General features: G+C 44.3%; 10 protein-coding genes across 10 annotated transcripts; 5 read left to right on the forward strand and 5 right to left on the reverse strand.

The window, feature by feature from the left end:
* The first annotated feature begins 97 nt into the window (after window positions 1-97).
* Window positions 98-433, forward strand: BDB00DRAFT_849723 (uncharacterized protein). Its single transcript, XM_053125385.1, has one exon. The coding sequence runs from the start codon at window positions 150-152 to the stop codon at window positions 351-353; it is 204 nt and encodes a 67-aa protein (XP_052974385.1). The 5' UTR covers window positions 98-149; the 3' UTR covers window positions 354-433.
* Window positions 434-593: 160 nt separating this feature from the next.
* On the forward strand, window positions 594-1,059 carry BDB00DRAFT_773099 (signal recognition particle, SRP9/SRP14 subunit; the record flags this gene model as incomplete). The annotated part of the gene is made up of 3 exons (XM_053120077.1): window positions 594-662; window positions 764-832; window positions 916-1,059. The coding sequence occupies 3 exons, from the start codon at window positions 594-596 to the stop codon at window positions 1,057-1,059; spliced, it is 282 nt and encodes a 93-aa protein (XP_052974386.1).
* Window positions 1,060-1,301: 242 nt separating this feature from the next.
* On the reverse strand, window positions 1,302-1,821 carry BDB00DRAFT_849726 (30S ribosomal protein S21e). Its single transcript, XM_053125386.1, has 3 exons — window positions 1,734-1,821; window positions 1,458-1,636; window positions 1,302-1,366 (listed from the first exon to the last, which is right to left on the reverse strand). Exons 1-3 carry the CDS (start codon window positions 1,781-1,783, stop codon window positions 1,335-1,337), a joined length of 261 nt encoding a protein of 86 aa, XP_052974387.1. The 5' UTR covers window positions 1,784-1,821; the 3' UTR covers window positions 1,302-1,334.
* Window positions 1,822-2,716: 895 nt separating this feature from the next.
* BDB00DRAFT_849743 (uncharacterized protein) lies at window positions 2,717-5,865 on the reverse strand (the record flags this gene model as incomplete). Its single annotated transcript, XM_053125387.1, has 9 exons — window positions 2,717-2,972; window positions 3,243-3,435; window positions 3,532-3,776; window positions 3,868-3,986; window positions 4,064-4,693; window positions 4,826-4,861; window positions 5,017-5,113; window positions 5,202-5,332; window positions 5,405-5,865. Coding segments are annotated over 9 exons (2,146 nt in total), but the record flags the coding sequence as incomplete, so codon positions are not given.
* Window positions 5,866-6,025: 160 nt separating this feature from the next.
* Window positions 6,026-7,366, forward strand: BDB00DRAFT_849751 (proliferating cell nuclear antigen). The gene is made up of 3 exons (XM_053125388.1): window positions 6,026-6,449; window positions 6,593-6,843; window positions 6,941-7,366. Exons 1-3 carry the CDS (start codon window positions 6,131-6,133, stop codon window positions 7,148-7,150), a joined length of 780 nt encoding a protein of 259 aa, XP_052974389.1. The 5' UTR covers window positions 6,026-6,130; the 3' UTR covers window positions 7,151-7,366.
* An 81-nt stretch (window positions 7,367-7,447) lies between these two features.
* Window positions 7,448-8,461, reverse strand: BDB00DRAFT_792094 (uncharacterized protein; the record flags this gene model as incomplete). Its single annotated transcript, XM_053121096.1, has 5 exons — window positions 7,448-7,711; window positions 7,778-8,144; window positions 8,207-8,280; window positions 8,343-8,382; window positions 8,451-8,461. 5 exons carry the CDS (start codon window positions 8,459-8,461, stop codon window positions 7,448-7,450), a joined length of 756 nt encoding a protein of 251 aa, XP_052974390.1.
* Window positions 8,462-8,678: 217 nt separating this feature from the next.
* Window positions 8,679-16,651, reverse strand: BDB00DRAFT_849759 (uncharacterized protein). Its single transcript, XM_053125389.1, has 15 exons — window positions 16,551-16,651; window positions 16,185-16,428; window positions 15,963-16,097; window positions 15,695-15,889; window positions 12,216-15,595; window positions 11,933-12,140; window positions 11,822-11,872; window positions 11,620-11,745; window positions 11,071-11,541; window positions 10,908-11,006; window positions 10,179-10,786; window positions 9,802-10,084; window positions 9,608-9,717; window positions 9,421-9,531; window positions 8,679-9,327 (listed from the first exon to the last, which is right to left on the reverse strand). The coding sequence occupies exons 2-15, from the start codon at window positions 16,365-16,367 to the stop codon at window positions 8,832-8,834; spliced, it is 6,456 nt and encodes a 2,151-aa protein (XP_052974391.1). The 5' UTR covers window positions 16,368-16,428; window positions 16,551-16,651; the 3' UTR covers window positions 8,679-8,831.
* A 69-nt stretch (window positions 16,652-16,720) lies between these two features.
* Window positions 16,721-19,349, reverse strand: BDB00DRAFT_849762 (uncharacterized protein). Its single transcript, XM_053125390.1, has one exon. The coding sequence runs from the start codon at window positions 19,202-19,204 to the stop codon at window positions 17,012-17,014; it is 2,193 nt and encodes a 730-aa protein (XP_052974392.1). The 5' UTR covers window positions 19,205-19,349; the 3' UTR covers window positions 16,721-17,011.
* Window positions 19,350-20,024: 675 nt separating this feature from the next.
* On the forward strand, window positions 20,025-22,485 carry BDB00DRAFT_889150 (Sodium/sulfate symporter). The gene is made up of 8 exons (XM_053128459.1): window positions 20,025-20,193; window positions 20,259-20,397; window positions 20,494-20,858; window positions 20,994-21,176; window positions 21,297-21,547; window positions 21,636-21,788; window positions 21,876-22,169; window positions 22,264-22,485. Exons 1-8 carry the CDS (start codon window positions 20,043-20,045, stop codon window positions 22,417-22,419), a joined length of 1,692 nt encoding a protein of 563 aa, XP_052974393.1. The 5' UTR covers window positions 20,025-20,042; the 3' UTR covers window positions 22,420-22,485.
* Window positions 22,486-23,607: 1,122 nt separating this feature from the next.
* On the forward strand, window positions 23,608-25,663 carry BDB00DRAFT_884948 (6-phosphofructo-2-kinase-domain-containing protein; the record flags this gene model as incomplete). Its single annotated transcript, XM_053128369.1, has 8 exons — window positions 23,608-23,678; window positions 23,749-23,891; window positions 23,989-24,239; window positions 24,311-24,352; window positions 24,430-24,549; window positions 24,607-24,669; window positions 24,751-25,119; window positions 25,646-25,663. The coding sequence occupies 8 exons, from the start codon at window positions 23,608-23,610 to the stop codon at window positions 25,661-25,663; spliced, it is 1,077 nt and encodes a 358-aa protein (XP_052974394.1).
* Window positions 25,664-25,681: the final 18 nt, after the last annotated feature.

Here is a 25,681-nt window from a genome sequence, read left to right on the forward strand (position 1 = left end):
CGCTGGTGCATTGGTATATACAACTGAAAGATTAACACAGAGTTTATAAATTTAGGAGAAGCCTCATTTATGTACTGCTCACGATACAGTATCCGCACTGAAGTACCCACAGTAATCGATAAGACTGAGTATCATAAACACGTTTGTCAATGTCATTGTTTATGCGCTGCAGAAGCATATATTCAGATTTTTCGATGCTGGCATCTACAAATTTGTTTTTTCGTTATAAAGTCTTTACAACATTTCAAAAGTACGTTAAATCTCCATTCTGGAAAGAGAAGGAGTCTTTCAGTGAAAGGATAATCATTACGATTAATATTTGCTACGACTATTTCATTCCTGCTAGAAAGTGAATCTGCTCAGACAAAATTGCGTAAGAGCTATTCAAACAAGCGATCTATATTTTTTTTACCAGGCTACAATAAAAGAAAACCATTTTCATAAACTGAGGATCGTAGTAGACAATCATAAGCTCTTTATAACTGTTTTTTAAACCTCCTGAATAATAGCGGGCGAAAAGTCACGTCGCCCACAGCCCGTTTTGTTCAACTTTCCTTCTCCTCCACTTTTTCTTTTTTATTTTCTATTTAACAATGTACATTAGCAACTGGGACGAGTTCCAGAAAGCTGCGGAGGAGCTCTATGCAGCATCTCCCGAGACCGTAAGCATTAACCTGTTTGTTGGGGAAGATTACGATGGGGAACTAATGCTGTTGAATTCTATTATGTGTGCGTATATATATATTTAAATATATATATATAGACGCGTTACGTTTCGGGTTTCCGTCATACCGATGGCGAACTTATTCTCAAAGTGACCGACGATCGAACGGTAAAAAAAGAGCTTGTGAAAACAATATCGATGGGACACGTATGCTTACAGATGTGTACAATGATGCGCTTGGCAAAAAATAGATTGTAAAATACAAGACGAATCAAGCATCCGACCTGAGGAAGTTTACAACACTAAATATTAGTTTGATGAGCAAGATGCAAAACAAGTCCATGGAAGGTAAAGACTTTCACAACTACTTGATAACAACCAACTTTTGCGAATGAGTATAATGGGGTGTATTTGATGATATTAATCGAGGCTTTAAATGCATTCTAACAGCTGAAGCAATTGAAGCACAATTATCAGGACCACAGATACCCAAGGTCACATCCGTACCCTCTTCTGCCAAATCCTCTCCCGCACCTCAAAGTCGAAAGAAAAAGAACAATAAACGGAAAGCATAGAATCATTCTATTTTTGTTTCTTCCTTTCTGTTTTGTTTAATGGGATGGTAGAACTATATTATACACGCATATGCTTTTCTTTATTTGATGTTGTTTTACAATTGGTACGAGAAAACACTCTTAAGATCTATGTTGGATTTCAAAGAGATAGAAAGAACGAGTGAGTGACAGAAGGTCTTTTTTGTTGTAGATTTTTTATCTCGTAATAGAACACTTACAGCCATCCTGGGTAGCAAGACGATTCAAGGAATCGTCAGACTCGGCTTCACGACGGACAAAGCCGGAGAAAGCATAGGTGGAGTAGGTACCAGTCAAACGACCTTCAGCGTTGACATCGCCAACATTGATTTGGACCGAAGCGTGGTCCTTGGCAGCAATGAGGCCGTTGGTGGCAGAGCTATATATTTTTTTTTTCAGTATTCAAAATCCAATCATAATGAAACTTTCAAGTGAAATGGTCGTTAAACGAGTGGTACGAACGAAAAAACACTAACCACTTGCGGGGAATGTAGAGATCGACGAGTTTGCCTTCAGAGTTTTCCATTGTAGGGAGAGAGGGGGAGCAACTGTGATGACCTTGGTGCTGGCGATTTTTGGAAGCGCCCTTTGAGAGGAAAGCGAGTCACCAATTCAGCAACCTCATTTTTGAAGCCACGTCTTATAAAGTACAGCTTCGTTTTGTATTCTTGTAGGTAGGTATCCATCTTCTTTTATCGACACAAGTATATTTTCTGAACATTCGGTTACCAAGTAAGCATACACAGTGGTTGGATTTATATTGAGAGTATATTCTTAAATTTTCTTCGCAGTAACCATGGCAGCCCATATTTCGGTGACATGTTGGCATGGTAAAGTTTAATTTTACATACGATCGGTTGCCTAGCAACCACAAGGAACAAGGTTTCTTATTGTATCATTCATAGGCGCATGAAATCAAACAATTACTTATCGCTATTTCGCACTATCTGGATCTGGTGCCACACTACACAACACACGACTCCTTTCTTTATAAACAAACATAGCATCGCGTGACTACCAACTTGATGTATGTACTAAATCGAAAGACCTGGGACCTTAGCATTAGCGATGAACTATTGTGTTTTCAAAAAGTTGGTTTATTGCAAACATGTTTTTGAGTGAATGATATGCGTATAATGTTGCGAGATGCGTTGCGGAAATACATGATATGTGGGATTGAAAGGTCAAGGGGAGGATAAGAAGGAGTAGTAGTATGGTAGTAGGAGCGGTGTGTTAAAATAGATATGTGAATATAATATTTAGGCAAAATCATTGGGATCAATTGGCATCTCGCAAGCCAATGTTTGCAACAGTTTCCAGTTATCACCCAACTGTCGTGAAAACTGGAGTTGCTCGTGGACGTAATTTTGATACATGAGGGAGATGAATGCTTGCTGTTTGTGGATATATGAAAGTTCTGACGCTACGCAGTACCGAATATGGGTATCTCGATTCAGTTGGTATGTCATTTTGCTTTGGTCCTATATTTGCAATCCAACACGACGATTCTTTTTCTTAGTAATTCTCTTTTTCTCAACTCTTGCATATATAAAGCGTATCCTTACCGATTCGATGACGCCATCCAACCGTTCTACTTCGGACTCCAAGCCTGGAACACCTCGGTTTTGGTTCACCTTGGCTTTGTTGGCTGATATCTTTTTGGAGAGTATTTCGATCTGGTTCAATTCAAGCTTTTCTTTTCGCTCCACCATTTCCTATAACATGGTGGTGTCGGTTAGTCTACTCACAAGGGGAAGAAGGAGTGGAAAGAAGAAAAGAAGGAGGGTTGGGTGAAGGAATTAAAATAATTGTGCGTAATAGCTGAAGTAATCGTGGTGGTGCGATTGGAAAGAGAGCGAGGTGGAGGAGGAGGAGGGGAGGAGGGGAGGAGGAGGAGGAGAAGGAGGAGGAGAAGGAGGAGGAGAAGGGTGTAGGTCGTCAGGCGGCAAACACAACAAAAATTAATTATAAGCAATAATCAGTACCTTGAATGAAATAAGGAGATCACGATGTCGTTTTAAATTTTCCAAAACGCCATTACTTGCTGCTAGTGCTTGATCATCTAGTATAGTACCGGCACGTTGCATATGTTTTGCCACAGCCTCATATCCTCGTACGACCTGCGAACATGATTGACATCCCGGCACGTAGCATACTTGTTCAATCTCGCACATCGCGCTTTTACGACAATAGCGAAAACAATAAATGTATTGGGGTCAGCATGCTACTACGCAAGGAATACACACATGTTTGCTCGTTCGAATGTACACTTACTTGAGGGTTATACTGTACCGTACAAACTCACGGCTCTGTACTTCGCAAATGCGTATTAGTCGTTCCAGAACAAGACACTTGTTATTATAATGGTCAGTGATCGTCGGCAACCTGCTCTTTATACTTTCGAGTCGTGCATCGAGGTCTTGGGGTATATAGCATTCAAGTTCGGCAGCACTAGGCATTTTGCGCACGAACTCTTCATCCACAATGGGTGGGTTGGCTCGTCGCCAAGCCAACAGTTCCTAAAGAAAAAAAGTAATTCGCTCAAATTTGAATTTACGTGATACACACGCACACACACAATATTTGTACACATGCGACATAGTGACATACCGACGGTTCCGTTAGAAACGTCTCCACAACTTCATCACACTTCAATGTTGGATGCCGTACGATCGAGTTGATAAATCGTGCTAATCCTTTGCGTCTTTTTTCTAGAAACGACTCATCCTCTGTGAGCCATGCATGCATTTACTGTCAGTGAGAAAAATATAACCAAACGAAGAGTAATGATAAAGGTCGGACTTACTTCCTCCCAGCTTCTTGGGTGGCAAGTTCGGAACAACGCGCATCGGATACCGGCGTAGCAGGGTTTCCCACAGCCAGTAAAAGTCGCTATAGCGACGCAACACCTTGGATGACCGAAGTTGACTCTCAATCACATAATTGACATGTTTAAAGATGAACCCTTCTTTCTCAGGAGCGATTGAAACCTTGACCATGTCCAGATCCAGGAACCACTGATAACTTTCGGTCGAAGCGATATGGCTATCGCCCAGAAACTTGCCGTTTGCGTCTGGCATCAATAGTCCATTATCATAATCGTTTCCGTTCGGCTGTAATAATTGCTGTTGTTGTTGTTGCTGCTGTTGCATCTGGCGAGTATTATCCATACTGCGTGAGCGGGGTGTGCCGTTGCTATTCAATCCCAGCTTGGGCCTTCTGATACTTGTCGGTGCCGAGCGCATTTCATCCATCTTGCCGTTGCGTGGATTGTCGACGATGCCGTTTGGAACCGAGAGCCAAGGATCATCCATGGGCTGATTCTTAGCAGCTAGTCGCTGCTGTTGCTGCTTAAGAGTGGTGGAAGCGGTAGTGCTGGTGGTATCACGCTTGACATTGAGCTGGTCTAGATTGAGCAATATAGGACTGGGTAGATCTATAGTAGAGGTAAGTCGGATGGATGTGTTTTTTGGTGGTTAATTAATGCACGTGGGTGATGCGCCCATGTTTCGTGTTCCGACATGAGAGAGAGAGAGAGAGAGAGAGAGAAAGAAAGACCAGCTCTTACCATTGCGATGTTGGTAAACGGTCTGCAGGGAGACATCTGACGTGACAGCACACACGCACAAAGAGAGAAGAAAAGAAGGAAGAAAACCGATTCAGTTTCAAACATCCTTTGGTCATGTTGGAAAAATAAAAATGCAGAATAAAGATAGACACACACACACACACAGAGAGAGAGAGAGAGAGAGAGCTTACCCATATTCTTCTGGTCGCAAGCTACCAATGCCATTGCCGTATTAAATTCGTTGTGAGTTACATACATGGCTCCTGCAGGGACTACAATGTTCAGGACCTATTGTTATATTACAGGTAATTCAGGGTTGTCATTTCCTTTAGTAAAAAATAACTAGCGAGGTGGTTGGTTGGTTTGTCGTATATACCTCCTGCACAGTCCTTGGCGAAAGTTCAGCAAGCCCGATCACTTTCTCCAAAGAGTCCAAGCTCACGCGTTCTCCTATGGGCCGAGCACGAAGGTATGCTGTGTCATAAACCTCAGGCAGCTCGACTCCCACTATTCATGTATACGACCCTTTATCAGCTTAAGCAGTATAAAGAAAGATGTCCGTGTATTCAATCAGGTTACCTAGTACACTGGCGGCCGTAAGACCTGTGCCAAGGATATCGTCGTCTACTGCATCCTGTCCTCCAGCACTGCTGCTACTGCCCTGACCAATATCAGGCACTGTTTCAAATTGACTGTCGGTATTCCATGGATTGGCATCCACACTCAGCTGCGAAGCATAAAGGGGAGGCATCGACAATGACCGATTGATGGATGACGATGTTGCTGTCCCGAGCAGGTACCTTGAAGGATCAGCGTCGAGAAATCCGCCCCCGAGTACGTCTTCCTCATTCAACATAGCAAAGACAGTAAAGTGGTTCAAGTGAAATAGAAAAAGAAGGGAGTGGGGGATAAATAGAATGTGTGTGACAAGAAAGTGAGGAAGAGAAGAGAAGAGAATGACAGAACTTGGCAGCAGCAGCAGCAGCCGAGCATCAAAGCAGCAGCATCCATGAACCATAGCGATTGTTACTCCGCTCATCGGTCCCATTTGGGCCTCGCGTTCCGGATGCGAATCGGTAGTGACTTTCTTTTTCCACGCAACGCGGTGCTGCGATTTTTTTTCTTTCGTTCGTGCCTCCGTTCTTTTACGCGTTCCTCTTTTTTTTTCGAAATTTACTTTCCACGTTTATATTATCGTAAGTGAAATCTCAATGGGCGAACAACTTGTACTATCCTTTTCAATGTTGTAACAAACAAACACAAAAAAAATCTTACCTTATACAATTGTGTATTAGTATAGTCACCATGCTTGAAGCCCGCCTCCAACAAGCCAAGCTCTTGAAGACCCTTCTCGAAGCCGTCAAGGAACTTGTCAGCGAATGTAACTTTGACTGTAATGACACTGGCATTTCGCTCCAGGCCATGGACAACTCCCACGTTGCTCTTGTTGCCATGTTGTTGCGATCCGATGGTTTCGATCCCTATCGCTGCGATCGTAACCTCCCGCTTGGCGTGAACCTCACTAGCTTGAACAAGATCTTGAAGTGTGCCAGAAATGACGATATCTTGACTGTCAAAGCTGATGACAACGGTGATGTGCTGAGCTTGGTTTTCGAAAGCAAAGGTAATGTCCTCTCCTTTTCTTCAAGTTGGGTTTTGTGCTATATATTGTTTTTCAATTTTGGGCGGATTGAAAGTACTGTTTCCGGTAGACTAACACATGCTACGCGCCTGCGCGTCTTAATATATACTTTGCACAACTACTAGACAGCGACAAGATCAGTGAGTACGACTTGAAGTTGATGGACATCGATAGTGAACATCTCGGTATTCCCGACACACAATACGATGCTGTTGTCACCATGTCGTCCGATCGCTTCCAAGAAATCGTTCGCGATTTGCAGGTGATCAGTGATGCCGTGACCATCGAGTGCACAAAGGAAGGCATCAAATTCGGCAACGAAGGTGAAGTTGGAAAGGGTAGTGTCACCTTGAAGGCAAACAGCATGATCGATAATGTATGTATCGCGTCGCCGTGTTACACGAACGAAAAAAGGGAGAGAGGTTTCCCATTGCATTTAGGAAAACTACGTTTGTACTTACACATGTTATTAGGAGGACGATGCCACTGTCATTGAGCTTCAGCAAAGCGTATCGATGGCTTTCTCGATCAAGTACCTCGTCAACTTCACCAAAGCAACTCCCCTTTCCAGCCGCGTTTCTCTCAGCATGTCCAACGACGTGCCTCTTTTGGTGGAATACAAGCTTGATAACCTTGGCTATGTCCGCTACTACTTGGCTCCCAAGATTGGAGACGAAAACTAAATAGTCCATCCCTACACATCGCATAATATACTGACTGCAAGAAGAAAACAAGTCTTTCATCGGCAACAAATTGTACATTTTCTCTATCTCCCTCTCATGCAAGGCCAATGCTGCCCATACACACACACCCTCCCTCTCACTCTCTCTCTCGTTCGTTCTAATTCTTTCCCATTTAACAGGAGCACAACACAAGAATAAACTTTGCACACACGCTACTCTTCTTGATAATTCAATCATATCAATTCACATCTACATCTTGGTCTATACTTGCTAATACTGTTATTGCTATTATTACATTTAGAAGTTGCCACAAATTGCCAGTTGCCTCATGTCTTGCAATATGTCGTCTACAGAGCCTTTTCGCTCCCCTTGGAAAATATCCTGGATGCTTTCGAATTCGCCATAATATGTTTGAGAGAACTTGAGTTCCGATTTTACAAGCGCCTCGAACGAAGGGTCCACATAAGGCACTCGCATTTCAACAATTTTGGGCAAGTCCTCTATGAGAATGGTATTCAAACCTTCGTACTGTTCTCGGGCTAGGTTTGCAACTTCTTCGGCCTAAGTGGCAAAAGTATAGTTAGTACGTGCATACACACATCAATGAATCTACTGCTAATTTCTTACCATCGGTAGCTTTTGCGGATCGTCCGAGGGTTTGTCAATCAGCTTGCGCACCTTGGAGCGCTGATTATCATAATCAAGGGCTTTCTTATGCCGTCGTTTGATTGCTTCATTCACAGCTGGGAAATACGAGCAAAGCCTTGTCAATGGCTCCAACACTGTGGTTCTAAACTCTTTATCGAAATCGGCCCGTGTATCCTCGTCCATCCGCTCAATCAGCTTTTGGTACTGGACCATTGCAGGCGTCAATTCATGGTTGACAAATTGGCCCAGTGTCTGTGCCATGCGTCGTTGCGCAGCACTCATGCTACGGACAGCTTCCAGATAATTTTTGGCTTCTTTGCTTAACTTTTCCACCTCTTTTTCTAAGCTAAGAAACTTTGAACAAGCAGCTTCATTTTTTGTCGCTTGGAAAGAGAACAAAGCACTTACATTTGAAACCGTTCGTATTCGTCGTTGAACTCCTCGTCAATAGTGTTATCGGCCCAGCCCGCCTTTTGCTTTAGCTACATTGCGAGATCGTTCAGTCAGCGATCGCTGGAGATCTCGGTGGAAAGAGTGAACTTACCGTCGTGCCGGCACGATTCAAATTCTTTTTAAAGCCATGCCTATAAACATGTACTTATCAGTAAGCAGTATTTGGAGTAAAACTCTGATACGAGAAATGCAAAGTTACATTAAACTCATGGTAAAATTTGCCAAGATAAAGAAGTTATGTGGAGGGGTTTCGAAGTAGACAAGCAATTATCCAGAAATGTCAGCTGCCAACTGCCTGCATGAACCACCGGAAGCGGGGTTTTGTCATTCCGTCACCCTGGATTGCTTTTGTCCCCGTGACGTTTAGGCTTTACAAGTATGGTATGTGCTCAGATTACACAACGAACAAGCGCAATCCAGAGTTGATAGTAGATAAACTTATATGCTTTCATTGCGTTTCTCTCACAACGAAATCTATTTATTTAGAAGGGAAAGGACGAGAAATGTACAAAGTAGAGAATGAAGAGGTGAGACGGTGAGAATAATAAAAAGAAAGGAGGGCGGGGTGGGTTATATATTGTTACAATTCATCTGCATCTTCATCCATATCATCCAGCAGCTGGCCTTCAGATCCATCATAGTCATCCAGCAGTACATCCGTGGCGTGTTCATCTTGTCCCAAAGGGCTGTAGCCTCGGTTTCTAGATGGCCACGATGGTAACATGCCTTTCAGTTCTTCGAGTGAGTGTGGTATCGGGATCCGTGATAGGAGGCCAATGATGGCAATAGGTATGACGACTGCGGCAGCAGCAACCTTGGTAACAACCGGGTTCGATAAGAGTCGTGACGCATGTGCACCGCCACCGGTCGAACCATCTGGTAAGTGGATTTGTCCGATCCGGCCGCCGTGCTTGCGATAGTGGAGGCAGCCATAGATGAGTCCAGCACCAGCAATTGGTGTCAGGATGTATACAGCCCACATGCCGCCGCCAGTTGATTTGCCAGGACACCAGTATTTTTCTCCTTCGTCCAAAGAAAGGCCTCCTTGACACGATGTGGCAGCTGTCTTGCGATAGCTGTGGTATAAAATGTATTATCATTAGAGGGCACTGCTTCTCTATAAATGGTACTGCAGGAAAGAAAAAGGTTCAAGGAGGTTAATAACTTACCCAGTAGACTCAAAGTAGTAATCCATTGATCCGTGACATTCAGGTTTGAGAGGCTGTAATCCTGGTACCAGAACACATTTGTTGTTCTCATCGCGCACAAAGTTAAAGTCACTGTAATAAAGTAAGCGAATATCATCGATAAGCAATCTTAACATGAATTTCTTTTGGTCCTGTTGAACTTTCATACCATTCGAAATCTTCTTCTGTGCATTCGCAGTTACGAACTTCTTCACGAGGCTGTACCAATCTCTCACCAATATAACAGTCTCTGTTTTGAATACGGCGGTAGTATTTCGTCTATCATATGGTCACAATAGCATTAGAATTGAGCTTCACCTCTTTTTTCTCTTCTCTAAGGAGCTTTCTCTAATCATTTCTTACCTCACGGCCAAATAAGCACGTCTCGCCACGCGTGTCCTCGGGCGACCAGAGTTCAAAATCGTCATGCTCAGGGTTATTCAAATCAAGCTTACACTTGGTTGGATGAATTGCGCTAAAGTCGATATGATAGGCCACTGTCTTGCCGCTATCTCTGTCTTGACCAAACAAAACATATTTCTGGCTAGTACCATCAGGCTGTGTAATGATGTCTTCGACTTGGATCTTGGCATTCTTGTCAGCAAACTGGTACTCATTCCATGACATTCCTTCATTGGTTGTGTATCTAGTAAAATTGTTCCAAAGAAAATACTATGTAAGTTTACGAAAAAACATACATAGCAGCAAACAGATTTTCAAATCTTCATGCAAATACTTACTTGACGTAATTGGTTGGTTCCTTGTCATCGACTAAAATCAACAACGCACCTTGGTCAGCAAATTCCCAGATGTGTGAGCCCTTTTGGATCTCGTTCCACGTCTTGCCGGCATCGCGTGTCAAGAACATGTTGCCGTCGCGATATGGTGCGAGGTTGTTACCCACGTTGCCCACGCCGACCATCAGACCGACAGCACTCGACAAGCTGAACAAGTCTCGAGCATTTCTGCGTTCAGAGTAGCAATGCAAATGAAGCTGACAGTCTTTACCGCAATCGTAGGATTTGCCGCTACTGTCTTTTTCAGGTGCGTGGAGTGGATTCCAATGACCGCCAGCATCTGCGGTCAACATGGTTACCAGCTTCTTTGGGTTACCAGCGTTGGCTTCACCAGGGTTGTTGACTCTGTTGGCGATTGCAATGCCTTCAATGCCTTGCATCTTTTCGAAATCAACTATGCCAAGTTCGTTTCGATTGGCGTTCTCGAGCGACATGACATAGTAAGTACCGTTCGAGTTGGAAGTAAAGATGTTGCCATACTCGCTACCGCGATGTGTATTGGTGGATACATGGACCCACAGCGAATTGACAGATTCCATGATTGTGAATGCCTATTATATCATGTGTTGCGTGAGTTGTACTTGTATGTTTACATGAATGTACGTCTGACTTGTGTTTATATGCATACAACACAAACATTGACGCTGATGGGAGAAGATAAATAAAGCTTACCTCCGGTGGCAGATCAAATCCTGCAGGGAGAGATGCAGATGCAAATGTTACACCATCCAAACTAATATAAAGGCGCAGATTGGAGCTAGCGCCATTGGCCTAATGGTATTATACACATGTCAGCCAACTCTGTTGTGGAAAAAAATAGCGAGAAAGAACTTACCACTGCAACAACAATGTATTTGCCAAATACTGCGATGCCAGCAATGTCTTCAAAGATCACTTGCTTATCACTGAAATAGTCGGTGGACGTGACATACTGGATTTGGTTACCAAAGAACGAGCGCTGATTTCCAGACTTTTCATGGTACTGTTCACACAGGATGGCATGGTGATCAGCCTTTTCCACAGAGCCTTCACGGCCCCAAATGCAGTTGCGCAGATAGGTTCCAATATGGTTCCAGCTCTTGCCATTGTCATGCGAATAAAAGGCTTCCGAGTGACAGTCCATGGACAACGACGTGTCGCAGTCCTTTTCGCCCAAATATAGGAGATAGTCCGCTTCGACATTGTGGAAGTTCATGACGTTGCCTTGAATGTTCATGACAGGCACCAAAGGAACTGACATTTCTTCAAAGTTGCTGCCCTTGTCTTGCGTTGCGTAATGCACCAAGCCATCCGTAATAAAGTAGGCCTAATAATGAATTAATACAGACGAGTTCGGCCCACCATTTCTTTCCCAAGTTCTATTGAGCTGGTTATGTATACTTACTCGGTCTTCAAAGTGTGGGTTTTGATAAATGGCAATGATGTTGCTACTAGGGAACAGTTCGCTCCAGCTATATCCGTCATTCTCACTTCCCCAGACCTTGCCGTCAGCTGTTCGGACAATAACGCGCTATACAAGCAGGATGCATATGAGTGAGAGCCTTTCAAACAAAAGCATTAGGACCGAAAAAAAAGGAGGCTCTTACGTCAGTGTCGGTAAAGTAAACGTAATCCAGGATACGATCGGTGAACTCCATCTACGCAGCGACAAGTTAGACAAAAACTTTGTTCTTTCTATTCTCTGGTGTGTCACTTACCCGGCTGCTCTGGATTTGACCGCCTTCACCACAGGGCCAAGTCTTTTCCTTTTCAAGATCGACACCTGCAGTACATGTGCTCTTGGGATTTTTCTTGTAACCGGATCGACCAATAAATTGCTCGTTCTTGCCACATTTTGCAGGACGGTCAGGATGACGACCATAAAACTGACATTCTCCTTGTTCGTTACGCCAGAATCCAAAGTCGCTAAAACATGACAAGTTATTGAAAACATATCATTATCAAAATGAGCAAGTGTATATGCATTAGAATATAGCTTACCATTCATAATCAATATCACGGCACTCGCAGTTTTCCTCGATCACTTCAGCCTCCTTGAACGCTTCCCCGACAATACACACACGATCCTTCTTGCGACGCAGGTACGCTGTGCGCTTTCCAAGTAAACAGGCATCATCACCATCGTCATCCTTGGCAATCCACGGCTCAAAGTCGCTCTTTTCTTGGTTGCCCTTGTCGAGCTCGCACTTGCGCTGGCTGACCTCGCTAAAGTCAACTGTGATGAGTACTTGAGAACGCTGGCCTTCTTTTGTATGGCCGAGGATAATAAACTTGAGAGTGGTTGACATGGGATCTGTGGTGAGTGCATTGACCTTGACGGACGTTTGTGCAAATTGATAAAAATGCCATGTCTCGCCTTGATCCCACGAATAAAGGAGCTCGTTGGTAGGCCCTTCATCATTAATGAGTACTAGCAAGGAGCCATGGTCGCCAAACTCGTACAAATGCTCGCCATTTTGGATACGTTGCCAAGTATGACCACCATCGCGCGTCAAGAATGTGTCGCTCTGTTCATAGGGTAGCAGCTCTGGACCAACATTGCCAACGCCCATGGCAAGGCCAGGAGCACCACCTGCAGTAAAGATAGCACCTGGACCATGGATGTCCGTACGACTATGCAGATTCAAGGTACAGTCGCGCGCAGTACAGTCAAACTCATGGGGTGCTGTCAATGGTTGCCACTGTCCACCGTCATCCCAGCTAATCATTGTGCGTACACGTTTGGCAACACCACGGTTACCGACGAGCTCGTCTGCGTTCATTACTTGGTTTGCAAGGATAATGCCATCGACGCCTTGCATCTTTTCAAAGTCGACAAAGCCGAGCATATCCCCATTGGTGTTGTCAAGTGACATGTGATAGAATGTGCCGTTGTCGTTGGACTTGTATAGGGCACCATGTGCGCGTCCAGCACCCACAGCCTTGAAAATGTTCAGCAGAATCGCATGTGTTGTCGACTGCAAAACAGTGAATGTGTTGCGATCAATGTATTGGTTGGGCGGGAATTGTGCTTCAGCAAACGTTTGCCCATCAATGCTGACATAGAGAGCCAGGTTACCGCCGTGGCTCGCAGCTACTGCCATGAAATCTTCGATTACAAAGAATTCGACGATATTGTCAAACAGGACTTCTTTGCTCTGACCCCAGTCGATGGTGCGCATAAGCTTGGCGTCTTCACTGATCTGCTGTTCATCGTAGCCCGAACAGTAAATTGTCTCCTTTTGGATGCTGTACTTGGAATCTCGTCCAAAAATACATTTGTCGACCCACATGTTCAGCGAGTCCCATCGTCCACCGTGGTCCCGACTGATAAATGCTTCAGCATGGTAGGGCGAGTTCTCTGCTTCACCAACAAAAAGCAACCAATCCTTTTCCTGTGGATGGAAATCGAGTACTTGTGCAACATGACGGCTAGGCGGCCGTGGAACTTGCATGCGTTGCCATGATGCTCCCTGATCGTTAGTCACTTGGATCTCGTTCTCAAGTAACGCATAAGCGCGCGTGTTGTCAAACTCGTGCAAAGTAATAATAGATGCTGGTCCAGCGTTTTCCAGAACGCGAGTCCATTGTATGCCGTGTTGCTCGGACCGCCACACTTCTCCGTTTCTAAGCCGCAAAATCATTGCAGGGGAGTCCTCAAAGTACATAAACTGGTCGATTTCGTCCGAGAAAGCAGTTGGGTATCGCTTGATGTTCTCATCTGAGGGTTCAGCGAGCGGGTTCGGTGGTCGGGATGCTGCTGGTGGAAGTGGGCCGTCGGGTGAAACCTGGTTTTCGCTGCAAGATCGATCCACAGGCTCATCCAGCTTGGTACCCGTTTGCTGATTGCATGTGTTGCCCGGGATCAATCTGTAACCGCTGGATGCAGGGTATGTAGCGTCTTTGCTTTCACACGTGCCATCCACCAACCGATCCGGACCAATGCGCACACATTTACCGTCAGCACCACGTACAAAGTTGTAATCACATTCGTAGTCAGCTTCTGAGCACGGACACTCCTTCATTTCCATTACCGGATCTTGATAGTCGCGGCCAACATAGCAGTCGCGATCCGCCTTGCGGCGGTAAAACATTTGCTCATGTCCCATCAAGCAGTCAGGGCCTTGAGTCAAATCGCGAGCATACCACTTTTCAAAGTCGCTCTTTTCGTCGTCGTGTTCCTTCAGCTCGCACTGGCGCGACTGTACAGTCGTGAAATCAAGATGGATCGCCTGAACATGAGACTCGGCACCACGCGATGAGCCAATGAGCAGAAAGTTTCTCGACGTCGATTCCGGGTCGGTGGTCAGCATACGAGCACGGACATTCATGCCCAAATCCAGCTTTTCCCAAGTGCTGCCGCGGTTCTTGCTCCACCAGACATGATCCACTTCCTTTTCATCGTCTACCATGACCAGCAAGGCACCCATATCACCAAACTCGTACTTGTGTGCACCTTCACGCACCATGACCCATGTTAATCCGCCATCGGCTGACAAGAACGTGTCGCACTCATCGTATTCCAGGAGACTACGGCCATAGTGACCCACGCCCATGGCGACGCCTACAGCTGCATCGGACGAATATACTTCACCGCTGTTATGCATCTCTGTGACCGAATGCATATGCAGAGCACACTCATCCTCAGAGCACAGCAGTTCTGTTCCGTCAGGATTCTTGACCTTTTTAATCGCAGTCCATGTCGAACCGTCATCAAAACTGATACGTGTCTGCAATTCCTTTTTGGCGCTACCGGCAGCCACCTGCTCGTGGTTCGCGACGACGTTTGCCAGCATGACACCTTCTACGCCTTGCATCCGCTCGAAATCAACAATACCCATACCGTTGCGGTTTGTGTGGTTTAGGCTGTTGACGAAGAATGTGCCGTTCGAATTACTCTTGTACAACGTACCAAACTCGGCCAGTGGGTTCACGAGTACGTCCACCAGCAACGATTGGCCCGTCGACTCGACGATGGTGTAAGCCTTTTCCTGCACGGACGCACCCTCGGGAAACACTGCCTCATGCCAGTTTTCGCCATCTTGCGATACGTACAAATCCATGGTAGGATCTGCGGCAGAGGGTTTCGCGGCTGCGACCAAAAACCGGTTTACTGCACTCACGGCAATAACACCGTGGACCTCAGTTCCGGTGCCGAAATTAACGGGCTGTGTTGTGCGAAAGAAATCTTCAGATTGTACGAGCTGAAAGTTCTCTGGATTGAACAGGCTCGATAAACCGGCTTTTTCGGGTGATTCGACGCACATTACTTCTTTGACCGGCGCATTTTCGAACTCGGGGCTCGAGAGACTCCAAATGCATGATGATGTATGCGTTCGTAGTAACGTTACTTCTTCAAAATTGTTGAGCGTATAGTATGTCTAAATATAGAAAGAGGATAATAGAGCCAACGATAAATCTATCCATTTCATTTTCCTTGCGTCCACTCACTTATCACAAATCATATGTGTAGTACTCACTTCGTCGGCACAGTCCACACCAGTCCAGCCGCCTAGTTTGCACTTGAAACCAAGAAACAGAACGTAGTTGGGCCGTTCAGCGTGAAACGATAGCTGGTTAGACACGGCCGGCTCTACTGGTGTTTCGAACGATTGCCAGGATTTGCCCTTGTCGTTCGATTTCCAATGCGTTTTGCCTTTGCTAAGAACGTATGCCTACAGAACCACACCATTCATGTTTATCTTTAGTATCACCACTATTTTACTCCTTATTCATGCCTTTTATTACCTTATCCTTATCGTGAGGATGCTCAAAGAGATACGTGGCTCCATCACTCGGGATATCAGATACTTGATCCCAATGCTTTCCATGGTTTTCTGATCTCCACAAGACGTGTTCGTTTGCGTCGAGCCACAGCACCACCTAATAGATTTACACGGTTATTAAAAAATACCCCCTGTCGCAGGAAACCCTGATAAATAATATGTACTGATGTCTCTCCTCTCTTACGTCTGAATCTTTAAAGTAAAAGAACTTGTCCGGAATGTTATTGAATCCGCTTTTTTCGATCGCTACTTGTTGTGCAGAAGCTTGGCCCAAGAACAAAGAGGCGGCCAGCACCGCAATGAAAATGCCAAGCATACTTCTTTTTCTTCTTCGAGTGGTCTGAAACCACTCTAATGCGTTCCTCATGCTAGTCTTTTTTTATAAAAAAAAGAAACAAGGGAAATTGAGGAGTTTTTGTAAGGTTCAACTATATATTATTTTAAAACACATGCCAAGAAGAAATTCCCCGCATCACGGCGAAATGGGTCAAATGAGTATCAAAGCGACACAAAGAATTTGTACCGTACACGTTACGGAATAGTTTATTACCTGAGATTTCTTTCAGCAAAAAAAAGGTAGTTATATGAGAAGCGCGCGATTTCTCTTTCTTTTTGATATTAATAAAGATATGTATGGAGAGTGAAACCAAGCAACTACAGGTTTTGCCCTCTTTTAGCTCTCCTGCAAAAATCCAGAAGTGCGTAGCTGATTTCCAAAATGCCAATGCGGATATGCGCACACGTCAGCTTGCTTGGCGGGAAAAGAAATCATATAAGGCTGTACAATGTCTTTTTTTATCAATGCAATTAGATACAACAGCAGGTAGAAGTATATATGAGTGTTAAAGTTGCGAAGGCAGGTGAAGGAGCATGAATTGGCGAAAAGAGAAAAGCGGGAATACATGAGTATACAGACAGAAGGTGGACAAGAAAAAAGTAGTATGTGTATATGTTGTGTATATGTAAAATATGGGTGTGTATATGTTGTTGTGATTATATATGCTTTATGATCTACTGCTGACGGGCTGCTGCAGTCCCTGATGCTACAACAATGCTGCTTTCATCGCTACTGGTGCTAATACGGTAGTTATTGAATCGCTCGATGGCTCGTGAGGGGAGTGAAGAAGACGAGGATTGCTGCACACGCGTGCGCAAAACCCGCTGGTTAATTTGATCATCCCAGGAATGAATCTCTTGTGTGCTAAGTCGGTAGGGCTGTGTGCTGTTACTGAGGCGGAATACCGCACTGCGGGGTGACGAGGATGACCCAATGCTTTCGGCCGCAAAGCTCGTGGGTCGACTACTGCTAACTGATCGTCGCTGCTGGTTTGTCACGGCGAGTTGCACAGTTGGGTTCCATTGCTGTTCTCGATAGTCCATTGAATCGTTGAATCCTACCCACTGGATAGACGACACCGACCGAGCATCCATAGACATACGAGAGATGGGCTCATTGCTGATTGAAGAAGCTGCTGTGGAGGCATCATTTGTGCTGTTGCCAGGGATATGAAGGAACCGGGACGCACGGAGGCCGAACATGCTGGATCGCCGTCGCTCGGCGAGGCCAGAAACTGTGTAACGCTTCAGGATCGACGGTGAAGGTGCGGTTTCATCTCTGTTTGGAGTTGCTGCTGCTGAGCGAAGCGCAGATGGGATGTTGAGCGTCAGCCGTTTGAAGCTTGTCGAGCTCTCGCGCCGTCGTTGCTGTGCAGTTGTTGTCATGGCAACGGGTTCTGGGATCTGAATGTCGCCTTCGCCAGCCATGAATGAGTCTGTGCGGGTATCAAAACGGGACTGGGGCATAGCAATAGATGAAATCGATGCGCGCTGTGGGTCTTGTTGCACAGGCATCCGGAAATCAGATCCAAAGGAGAGCGTGCTGAGTCGGCTAGCAGCAGGCTGGATATGGCTCATTTCAGGTAAGCTGGCTGTTTTGACCATGCGGGTGCTCGTTGGACGCGAAGGCGGTGGGGTGGATAAGCTGAATCGGGAGGCACGGTTGTGGAAGTACCGCAATCGACGACGTTGCTGTTTGCGTGTCCAAACAAGTACACCGATGGCAATGGCAAGAAACGCACAAACACCTATAACAATTCCCGCAACTGAACCGCCGTTTAGCCCTTCTTGAGATTCCTGGCCTTGCTGTTTATTTGTCGCTGTCTGATTTCCTTTTTGTTGTTCACCATCCGCCACAGCTCGTTTACTCAATAAATTGTTTGTTGTTGTTGCTAATTTTGTCGATCCTGTAAGATGGATATACTCGATAGGAGCAGGTTGATTGTCGTCATACTGACCACCGTAGAGCAGCAGTGTAGAGTCGTTTAACGATATAAGACTATGCCCAGCACGTGGTGGCAAGTTGGATTCAATTTGGGTCCAAACCAAGTTGGGCGTCTGAGCCAGATCCAGGTGCCAAATGTCGCCAAGAAAGCCTTGTTGCTGCTGCTGGCGGCCGCCGTGCACAATGACAACGTTGTCTTGTACCTGACTCAAACCAGTATCAGTACGAGCAAGTGGTAAACTATCACCATGATTGCTGCATGCTTGTGCAACCAGAGAGTGGGTATCAAAGCATAGCGTGCACCCTGTAATTGTGGTGGCGCCGTCGCCTTCGTCTCCAAAACAAGAAATCAGCCAACGCCGATATAAGACCATGCCATGACCTGCGAAACCCCGATGATGCTCGAGTTGGTATAGTCGGTGCCACTTCATTGATCGTAACGAGAGCTTCCAAATATCTTTTAGCACCTGCCCATGAAAATCTCGACCACCCACAACATAGATTTCATTGTTTTCGACATTTAGACTGGATGCATGATGATAGCGTGGCACAGGTATCGGCGCTGTCGTAATCGTTGTTGCTATTCTTTCTTGGTTTTCTTTGTGTTGTTGAGTCATACCAAACAGCGTCATGGGTTCGTTTTTGAGAGGATGCCAATGCGCCGTATGTCCCTGAAGTAGATGCTGCTGCTGCTGCTGCTGTTGTTGTTGTTGTTGAGACTGAGGTAACGGTGACTGGATCATTTCATGATGCGCATCGATCTGCAGGGTCGTTACCGTAAGGCTCGTTGTGTTGGTAACAGGCGTGCCGCCGATAATATAAATAGTGCCGTTGGGTGCAAGGACTGCAGCGTGCAGCAACCGCTCTGCCGCTGCACATGATGCAGATAGAATCAGCGCCGTCGCAAAAGAGCCGAGTAGCATATAAGCAGTTATAATGATGACATGAAACGAGCGGAAAAGGGGTTGTCGAAAGAGAAGTGGATGTGAAGTATACAAAGGCTGTTGTATAATATGCACACACTCACACACTCCACACTCGGCTAACGTATTGTTCAAGAAAGAAAAGAAAGAGCGAAAGAAGGAAAAAGAAATGAAGACCGGAGTATGAGCTTTTAGCATTTCTGCAGCAAAAGCGCGCCCGGTGTGGATTATTTTAAATTAGCTGTGTAACCTCGTCGGTTAGGTTGAGTTGCCTTAAAGATTAGTCGTGCACTATTTAGCAACAACACGACTTCTTGTTTGCAGATCCAGAGAGCGTATCAGACTGACATCATCATCTTCCTCACATTAATCAAATTTAATATCATCATCAGCCTCCGGGAAAAAAGATCAAGCGAAGAGCCAAGACAGTAGGGGTCATAGAATTTTTTTTAAGTGGAATTCCTCCCTCTTTCACGATCGGGGCAAACGGCCACGATGTCCAATACAACATGATATTAGAAGGAGTGCTTTCATTTTTTTCTCTGGGGGAGGGGGGATGGCAGAGCCAAAAAATAGAGAAACCGAGTTAGAGAGACATAGAGGGAAAAAAGGGCTTGGACGATTATACGAGTGATAGACAGGTACAGTATTAGTAGCTCCACCATTATAGGCACCGTATGTGTATTAAGGCGTTATTTACCAAGCAGAAACGGCTCGCCTCGAATTATATACAAATTTAGACAAAAATTGCTCAATGCATTGTCATCCATAAAAAAGAGCGCATTCTTCCGTCCACCTTTTTATCATCTCTCTTCCGTTTCTTACATCCTTGAAAGCCATGCCCTCTTCTCATGAAGCAATTGATGTCTTAGTTCCTGCCTCCACCGCCGATGATCCGGACGAACGTACTGCTTTACTTCCTACCACTAGTTCCGCTAATCATTCGCAGTCGTCATCGTTGTGCTCGATCACCGGCAGCTTTAATAATAGTAAGCATATAAGAGGAGCAAACGATACCTTGAAGGCCACTTTTAACACGAAACCATCTACCTAGCATGTTGTAAAAAGCTTTCCCGCAGCCATTTTATCAGTCTTCTGCCTTCTCTAATTCTGGGCATAGTGATCTGGTTTGGGATCACACCGACACCTGAGCTTAGTACGACTGCCATCCACTTGTTGGCCGTCTTTGCCAGGTAGTTAACACTTATTAATATTAGAAATCATGATAATGACAAGAATATTGCATGGACAAAACAAAACTAAAAAATGAAATGTACACAATTGACAAGTTGTATTTTCGCATTAATTACAACCAAGGTGGAAATATCCATGCTGGTGTTGACGGGCTTAACCGTTCTCGCCTTGACACAATCGTTTGAGTGCGAGGATCAAGCGACCGGCAAATACACTGAGTGTCGTCTTTGTGGTGAAGTTAACCCGCTGACAAGAGACATATTCGAATGCAAGGGTGCAAAGGAGTCGTTCAAGCACTCACTTGAAGGATTCTCCAGCTCTGTCGTTTGGCTGATCTTTGCTGCTTTTCATCTCGGTAAAGCAGTCGAAGTTACTCAGTTAGGTCGGCGTCTCTCCTTGTTGATGATTAAATTTTTCGGCAAGCGGATTCTTGGCTTGGCCTATGCGATTGTGGCATCAGGTAATGATGAAAGAAAAACGAGTTCAAATATCTACAAAGGAATTTTCAAGGGGGTTGGGTTGAGTTGCTATTAATGTGGAGGCAACTTGAATAAAAGAATAATGAGACCCTTAATTTTTGTGCTTGATTTATTAGAATTACTCCTAGGTCCATTCGTTCCATCCAATACAGCCCGTGGCGGCGGGATCATACTACCCGTTGTTTCATCGATTGCCACCACGTTGGGCTCGACTCCATCAAAGGATCCTCAAGTGGGTGCTTTCTTGATGCTGGTCGGATCTCATTCAAACTTGCTGTCGGCTTCTATGTACCTCACAGGTTATTTTCTATACCCGCTGGCTGCTACCGCTGTTTGCTTACGCCTGCTCCCCTTACATTGATCGACTCCTTTCTATCGAGGATCCTTCTAACAACGAAAATATTACTTTTTATACTAAGGTATGGCACCGAACCCAATCGTATTGGCAAAAGCAAAAGCCCTGTTCCCTCAGATCCACTTTGGATTCTTGGACTGGTTTATCGGTGGAGTGGTTCCAGGCCTTACTTGTGCCGTGTGTCTTCCTTTGATTTTGCGCTGGGCGTGCGGTCTCAAGACTAAATCGGGGGAAAACAAAGTAACCAGCGACAGCATCATCAAGCATGCACAGACGGAATTGGACCGTTTGGGCCCCATTTCATGCCGGGAATGGGTACGCATATTTTTGCACGATTTTATTGTTAATACTAACTACACGTACAACTGGTATTGTCATGTGACGTTAATGTTTTTTTAAATAGCAACTGTGTTTTGTTTTGATCATGTGCCTATGTCTGTGGATCAGTGCAGGATACACGAATCTAGATGCAACCTTGGTTGCTCTGATCGGCATTGTAGCACTCTTACAAATGGGTACGATTACCTGGAAGGATGTTTCTAGTAACACCAGTGCTGTGAGTAACAAATCTTAAAAGAAAAATGGACAACCAAAAAAGAAAAAGCGAAATGCATACTGAAAGGTTGTTTTTACTATTTTTCAGTGGGACACGTTATTCTGGCTAGGCGGGTTTGTGACAATCGCACAGCAACTTTCAGAAGCAGGTGCATCAGCTTATCTTGGCAATAAAATTTCCAACGCGATAGATGACTTAAGACTGCCACCCGTACCGGCCCTGGCTGTGGCTTACTTCTTAACAACCTTTATGTTCTCTTCACTGAGTGCCCATACTGTCGCTTTCGTTGGTACATTTTTGGACGCAGGTAGAGCGCTGGGCGCTAATCCTATGATCTTGACTGTTCTGTTGGCGTTTTTTGGTGCACTGGGCGGCTGCATGGTAAAAAAAAAGAGCCTTTTTTGACCTATTTCTTTATCCAACTTGACGATTATCATTAACAGTGGCATTTTTGTTATTCCTTTATATGTGTTAGACTAACTTCTCAACTGGTACGGCAGCCATGTATTATGCACCTGGCTATGTGACCCGTTCGAGGTGGTTTTCTATCGGCTTGCAACTCGCATTGTTCTATATTATCATCTATCTTACACTAGGCATGGGCTGGTGGAAACTCTTGGGCTGGCACTAGTTTCCAACTTTTTTCCTTTTACAAAACCACATTAGATATATACGCACTTTTATTCTACAATTCCTCCCTTACATACTGGTACGTAATAAAAGAACTAACGATAATATGCACATTAGAGAATGTTTGCTTTGATGTAAATTTTTCATCGTATGTAAGTTAAGGTTGTGCAGTCAACTTAATTTATAGTTGAAGCCATGTTCTATTGTAAGCGATTTTCGTGGAGTAAGCAAAGGAATATTTTATCCATAACCCTGTACGTGGTGGCAAATAATGACGTTGTCCATGCAGCTCCATATTTTTTTCTTTTCAAAACGCTCGTATAGCTACTAGCCGTTATTGTCTATCTTCTATTAATATGTTGCAAATTAGATGTATCTTATTTCAAACATTACTTGATATATCAGCTAAAACTGTCACCATGATTTGACAAGAATACTTCTGTATATATAGGCTGTGCCTTTGCAATTAGCATCGATACAATGGTAGTATATAGGGTGAACTCTTAGAAGTTCAAAGATTTTCCTTTTACGCAGACGGCTGCAGTATATATCATTCTGATACTATCCCTTTTTTCTATATTAGCTACTGAAAGCATTAATTTTTTTTTTTAAGGTAGCTTGTACATAGTTGTTGATATGTGAAAAGAAAGAAGTCTTGGCGGCAAATCAACGTGTTTGAGTTGGATACTGTTGTCAGACAGTCGGGAAACTGGGAAGAAGTGGGAATGTCATTTTGAACGCGTATGTGTAACAAAGGCTGTCATTATGTCTGTTTGACAAGCAGAACAGACAATAGATTATGACATTGTGATAAGGATGATAATTCTACGAAAATAATCTTGGTCAAAGACTTGAAGGGTATTTTCGTGTCACTCAAGTAATTATCCAAAAGATGGGTGGAAAAAATGCGTAAATCCGCTATCTCGTTTTTCTCGTTTCATAAACATAAGCAGAGCATTTTATAAGCGTGTCGGTCATATAAGCCGATGCAAGAAAAAGTACAGTTTTTTAATATCCATCGTAGTTTTTCATATTACTACCATGAGTATGAGTATACGGCCATGAATATATAAATAGACGAGGGCTCTATGCATCGTACGCCAAAGCATCGTGCCTGAGACTTTGTAACCGACCCCTTTTTTTTCGCGGGGTGATTTCTTCTTTCTTTTGGCTTTTCAATCCAGTTGTCATGGCTGCATTATACAAAACAGCAAGTGGCCGTCTATTCCATGCAGGTGCCATTGCCATTGTTTTGGTTGGGTAATAGGAGATCGATCGGTATGAGGCGAATGGCAGAAGGCGTGCTATTAATATACAATTTTTTGTTCAGTCTTCCAGCACGAGGCAAAACACACGTATCGCGATCACTGTGTCGTTACTTGAGATGGTTGGGTGTCTCCACCAAAGTTTTCAGTGTAGGAAACTATCGTCGTGAACGACTCAAGTCTATTCCTGAAGACTATTTCGATCCAGGTATGTATAATACCTTTTGTTCGTTTGTGATTCTTTTCATAATCAACCAGTTAAGCGTAATTGTGCAAGCTTTTAACATGTATTTAATGTCGTGTAGACAATCTCGATGCACAAGCAGAACGGTTAACTATTGCCGATGAATGCTTGGCTGACATGATGGAATGGCTTCGAGTGGGTGGTGGACAAGTGGGCATCTATGACGGAAATAATGTGACGGAAAATCGACGAAGAGGTATCTATAAAAAGCTGTTGGAGAATGATATTCATCCGCTTTACATCGAGTCCATATGCGACAAGCCCGAAATTGTATTGGCAAATATCAGGAGCGTCAAGGTGTCTTCGCCAGACGTAAGTTATTGTTACTATTGCTTAACATGAATAATGACGATTGCTCATTAATATGTACAATGCCATGCTAGTATTATGGCTGGGATCCCGATGCTGCCGTCAAAGATTATACTGTAAGGTTTTAAAAGAGTGAAAGACAGTACTGGTAACCCTAGTTAACGACATCCCACTTATATTCCCGGTTTAACAGGATCGCATTAAGCAACATGAGCTTGACTATGAAACGATCTCAGATACATCACTGCCTTTTGTCAAACTCATGAACGTAGGCGAACGTCTCATCGTCAACCATGTGCAGGGTTATCTTCAGGTACAGTTGTTCTGTTACTGTTCATCTTGCTGCTGGTTTATCTTAATTCCAATATAGTCACGCATGGTGTATTATCTCATGAATCTACATAACCGTCCTCGTACCATTTTCTTTGCAAGGGTAAGAAGTAAAAAAGGGTTACTAGCTATTAAGTGTATGGTAATCAAGAATCTCAAGAACTAATGTAAACGTTCATATCAGACCGGAAACTCTGTCATTGAAAACTCTTATAGAGAAGACCCTGAACTATCTCAAGAAGGTTGGGATTATGCTCACGTTTTGAAAGAATTTGTGATCGAATACCGCGCGAAAAAGGATGGTATTACTGGCAAGAGCGCAGATGAAGACCGATCCCTGAGTGTATGGGCACCGACACAGAAAAACGGTCGGCAGACCGCAAGCATTTTCACTACCGACCCCAACATTGCCGTCCGACACTACTCGATGGTTAATCAGTTGAACCCGGGTGTAGTGGATGGAATGACGCCAGAGCAAATCAATGAAAAGTTCCCTGACGAAATCGAACGTGCAAAGGTTGATCCTTATCATCACCGGTATCCACGCGCCGAGGTAATACTATGTTTTATGGTGTGGTATAAGGAAACATTTTCTAACCGCGTTTTATCTCCTTGTTCCCATTATAAAAAAAAATCTTCACCATCTGTTGTTGTATACTGTTGTCGTCGCCACTCGCTACATGTTTGTTTACATGTCTAAATATAGTCATATCATGATCTGGCCGTGCGTCTAGAAGCGATTATCATGGAACTCGAGCGCGAGAAAAACGATGTTTTGATCATTGCTCATGAAACAGTACTACGCTGTCTGTATGCCTATCTGTTTGATCGCCCTGAAAGTGTAAGTATATGGAAATCGATACCGTTTAAAAAAACATAACACGACAAAACATACATATATTCCATGTTGTGCTAATGTTTGTAAAAAAATTCAAAAACAAATATTTACAATTTAACAGGATATCCCAAAGATCACTGTTCCGCGTGGCAAACTTATTATCATCACACCATCGGCATACGGATGCAAAGAAGCCAGACTGGATATCAGCAAGAAGGGGGAACAATAAGGATGTAGAAAGAAAAGAAGGAAGACATAATTGGGTGACGTCAATTTA

Source organism: Zychaea mexicana (assembly GCF_025766255.1).
Source record: "Zychaea mexicana strain RSA 1403 chromosome Unknown BDB00scaffold_116, whole genome shotgun sequence".
In the NCBI taxonomy this organism is placed as follows: Eukaryota; Fungi; Mucoromycota; class Mucoromycetes; order Mucorales; family Lichtheimiaceae; genus Zychaea; species Zychaea mexicana.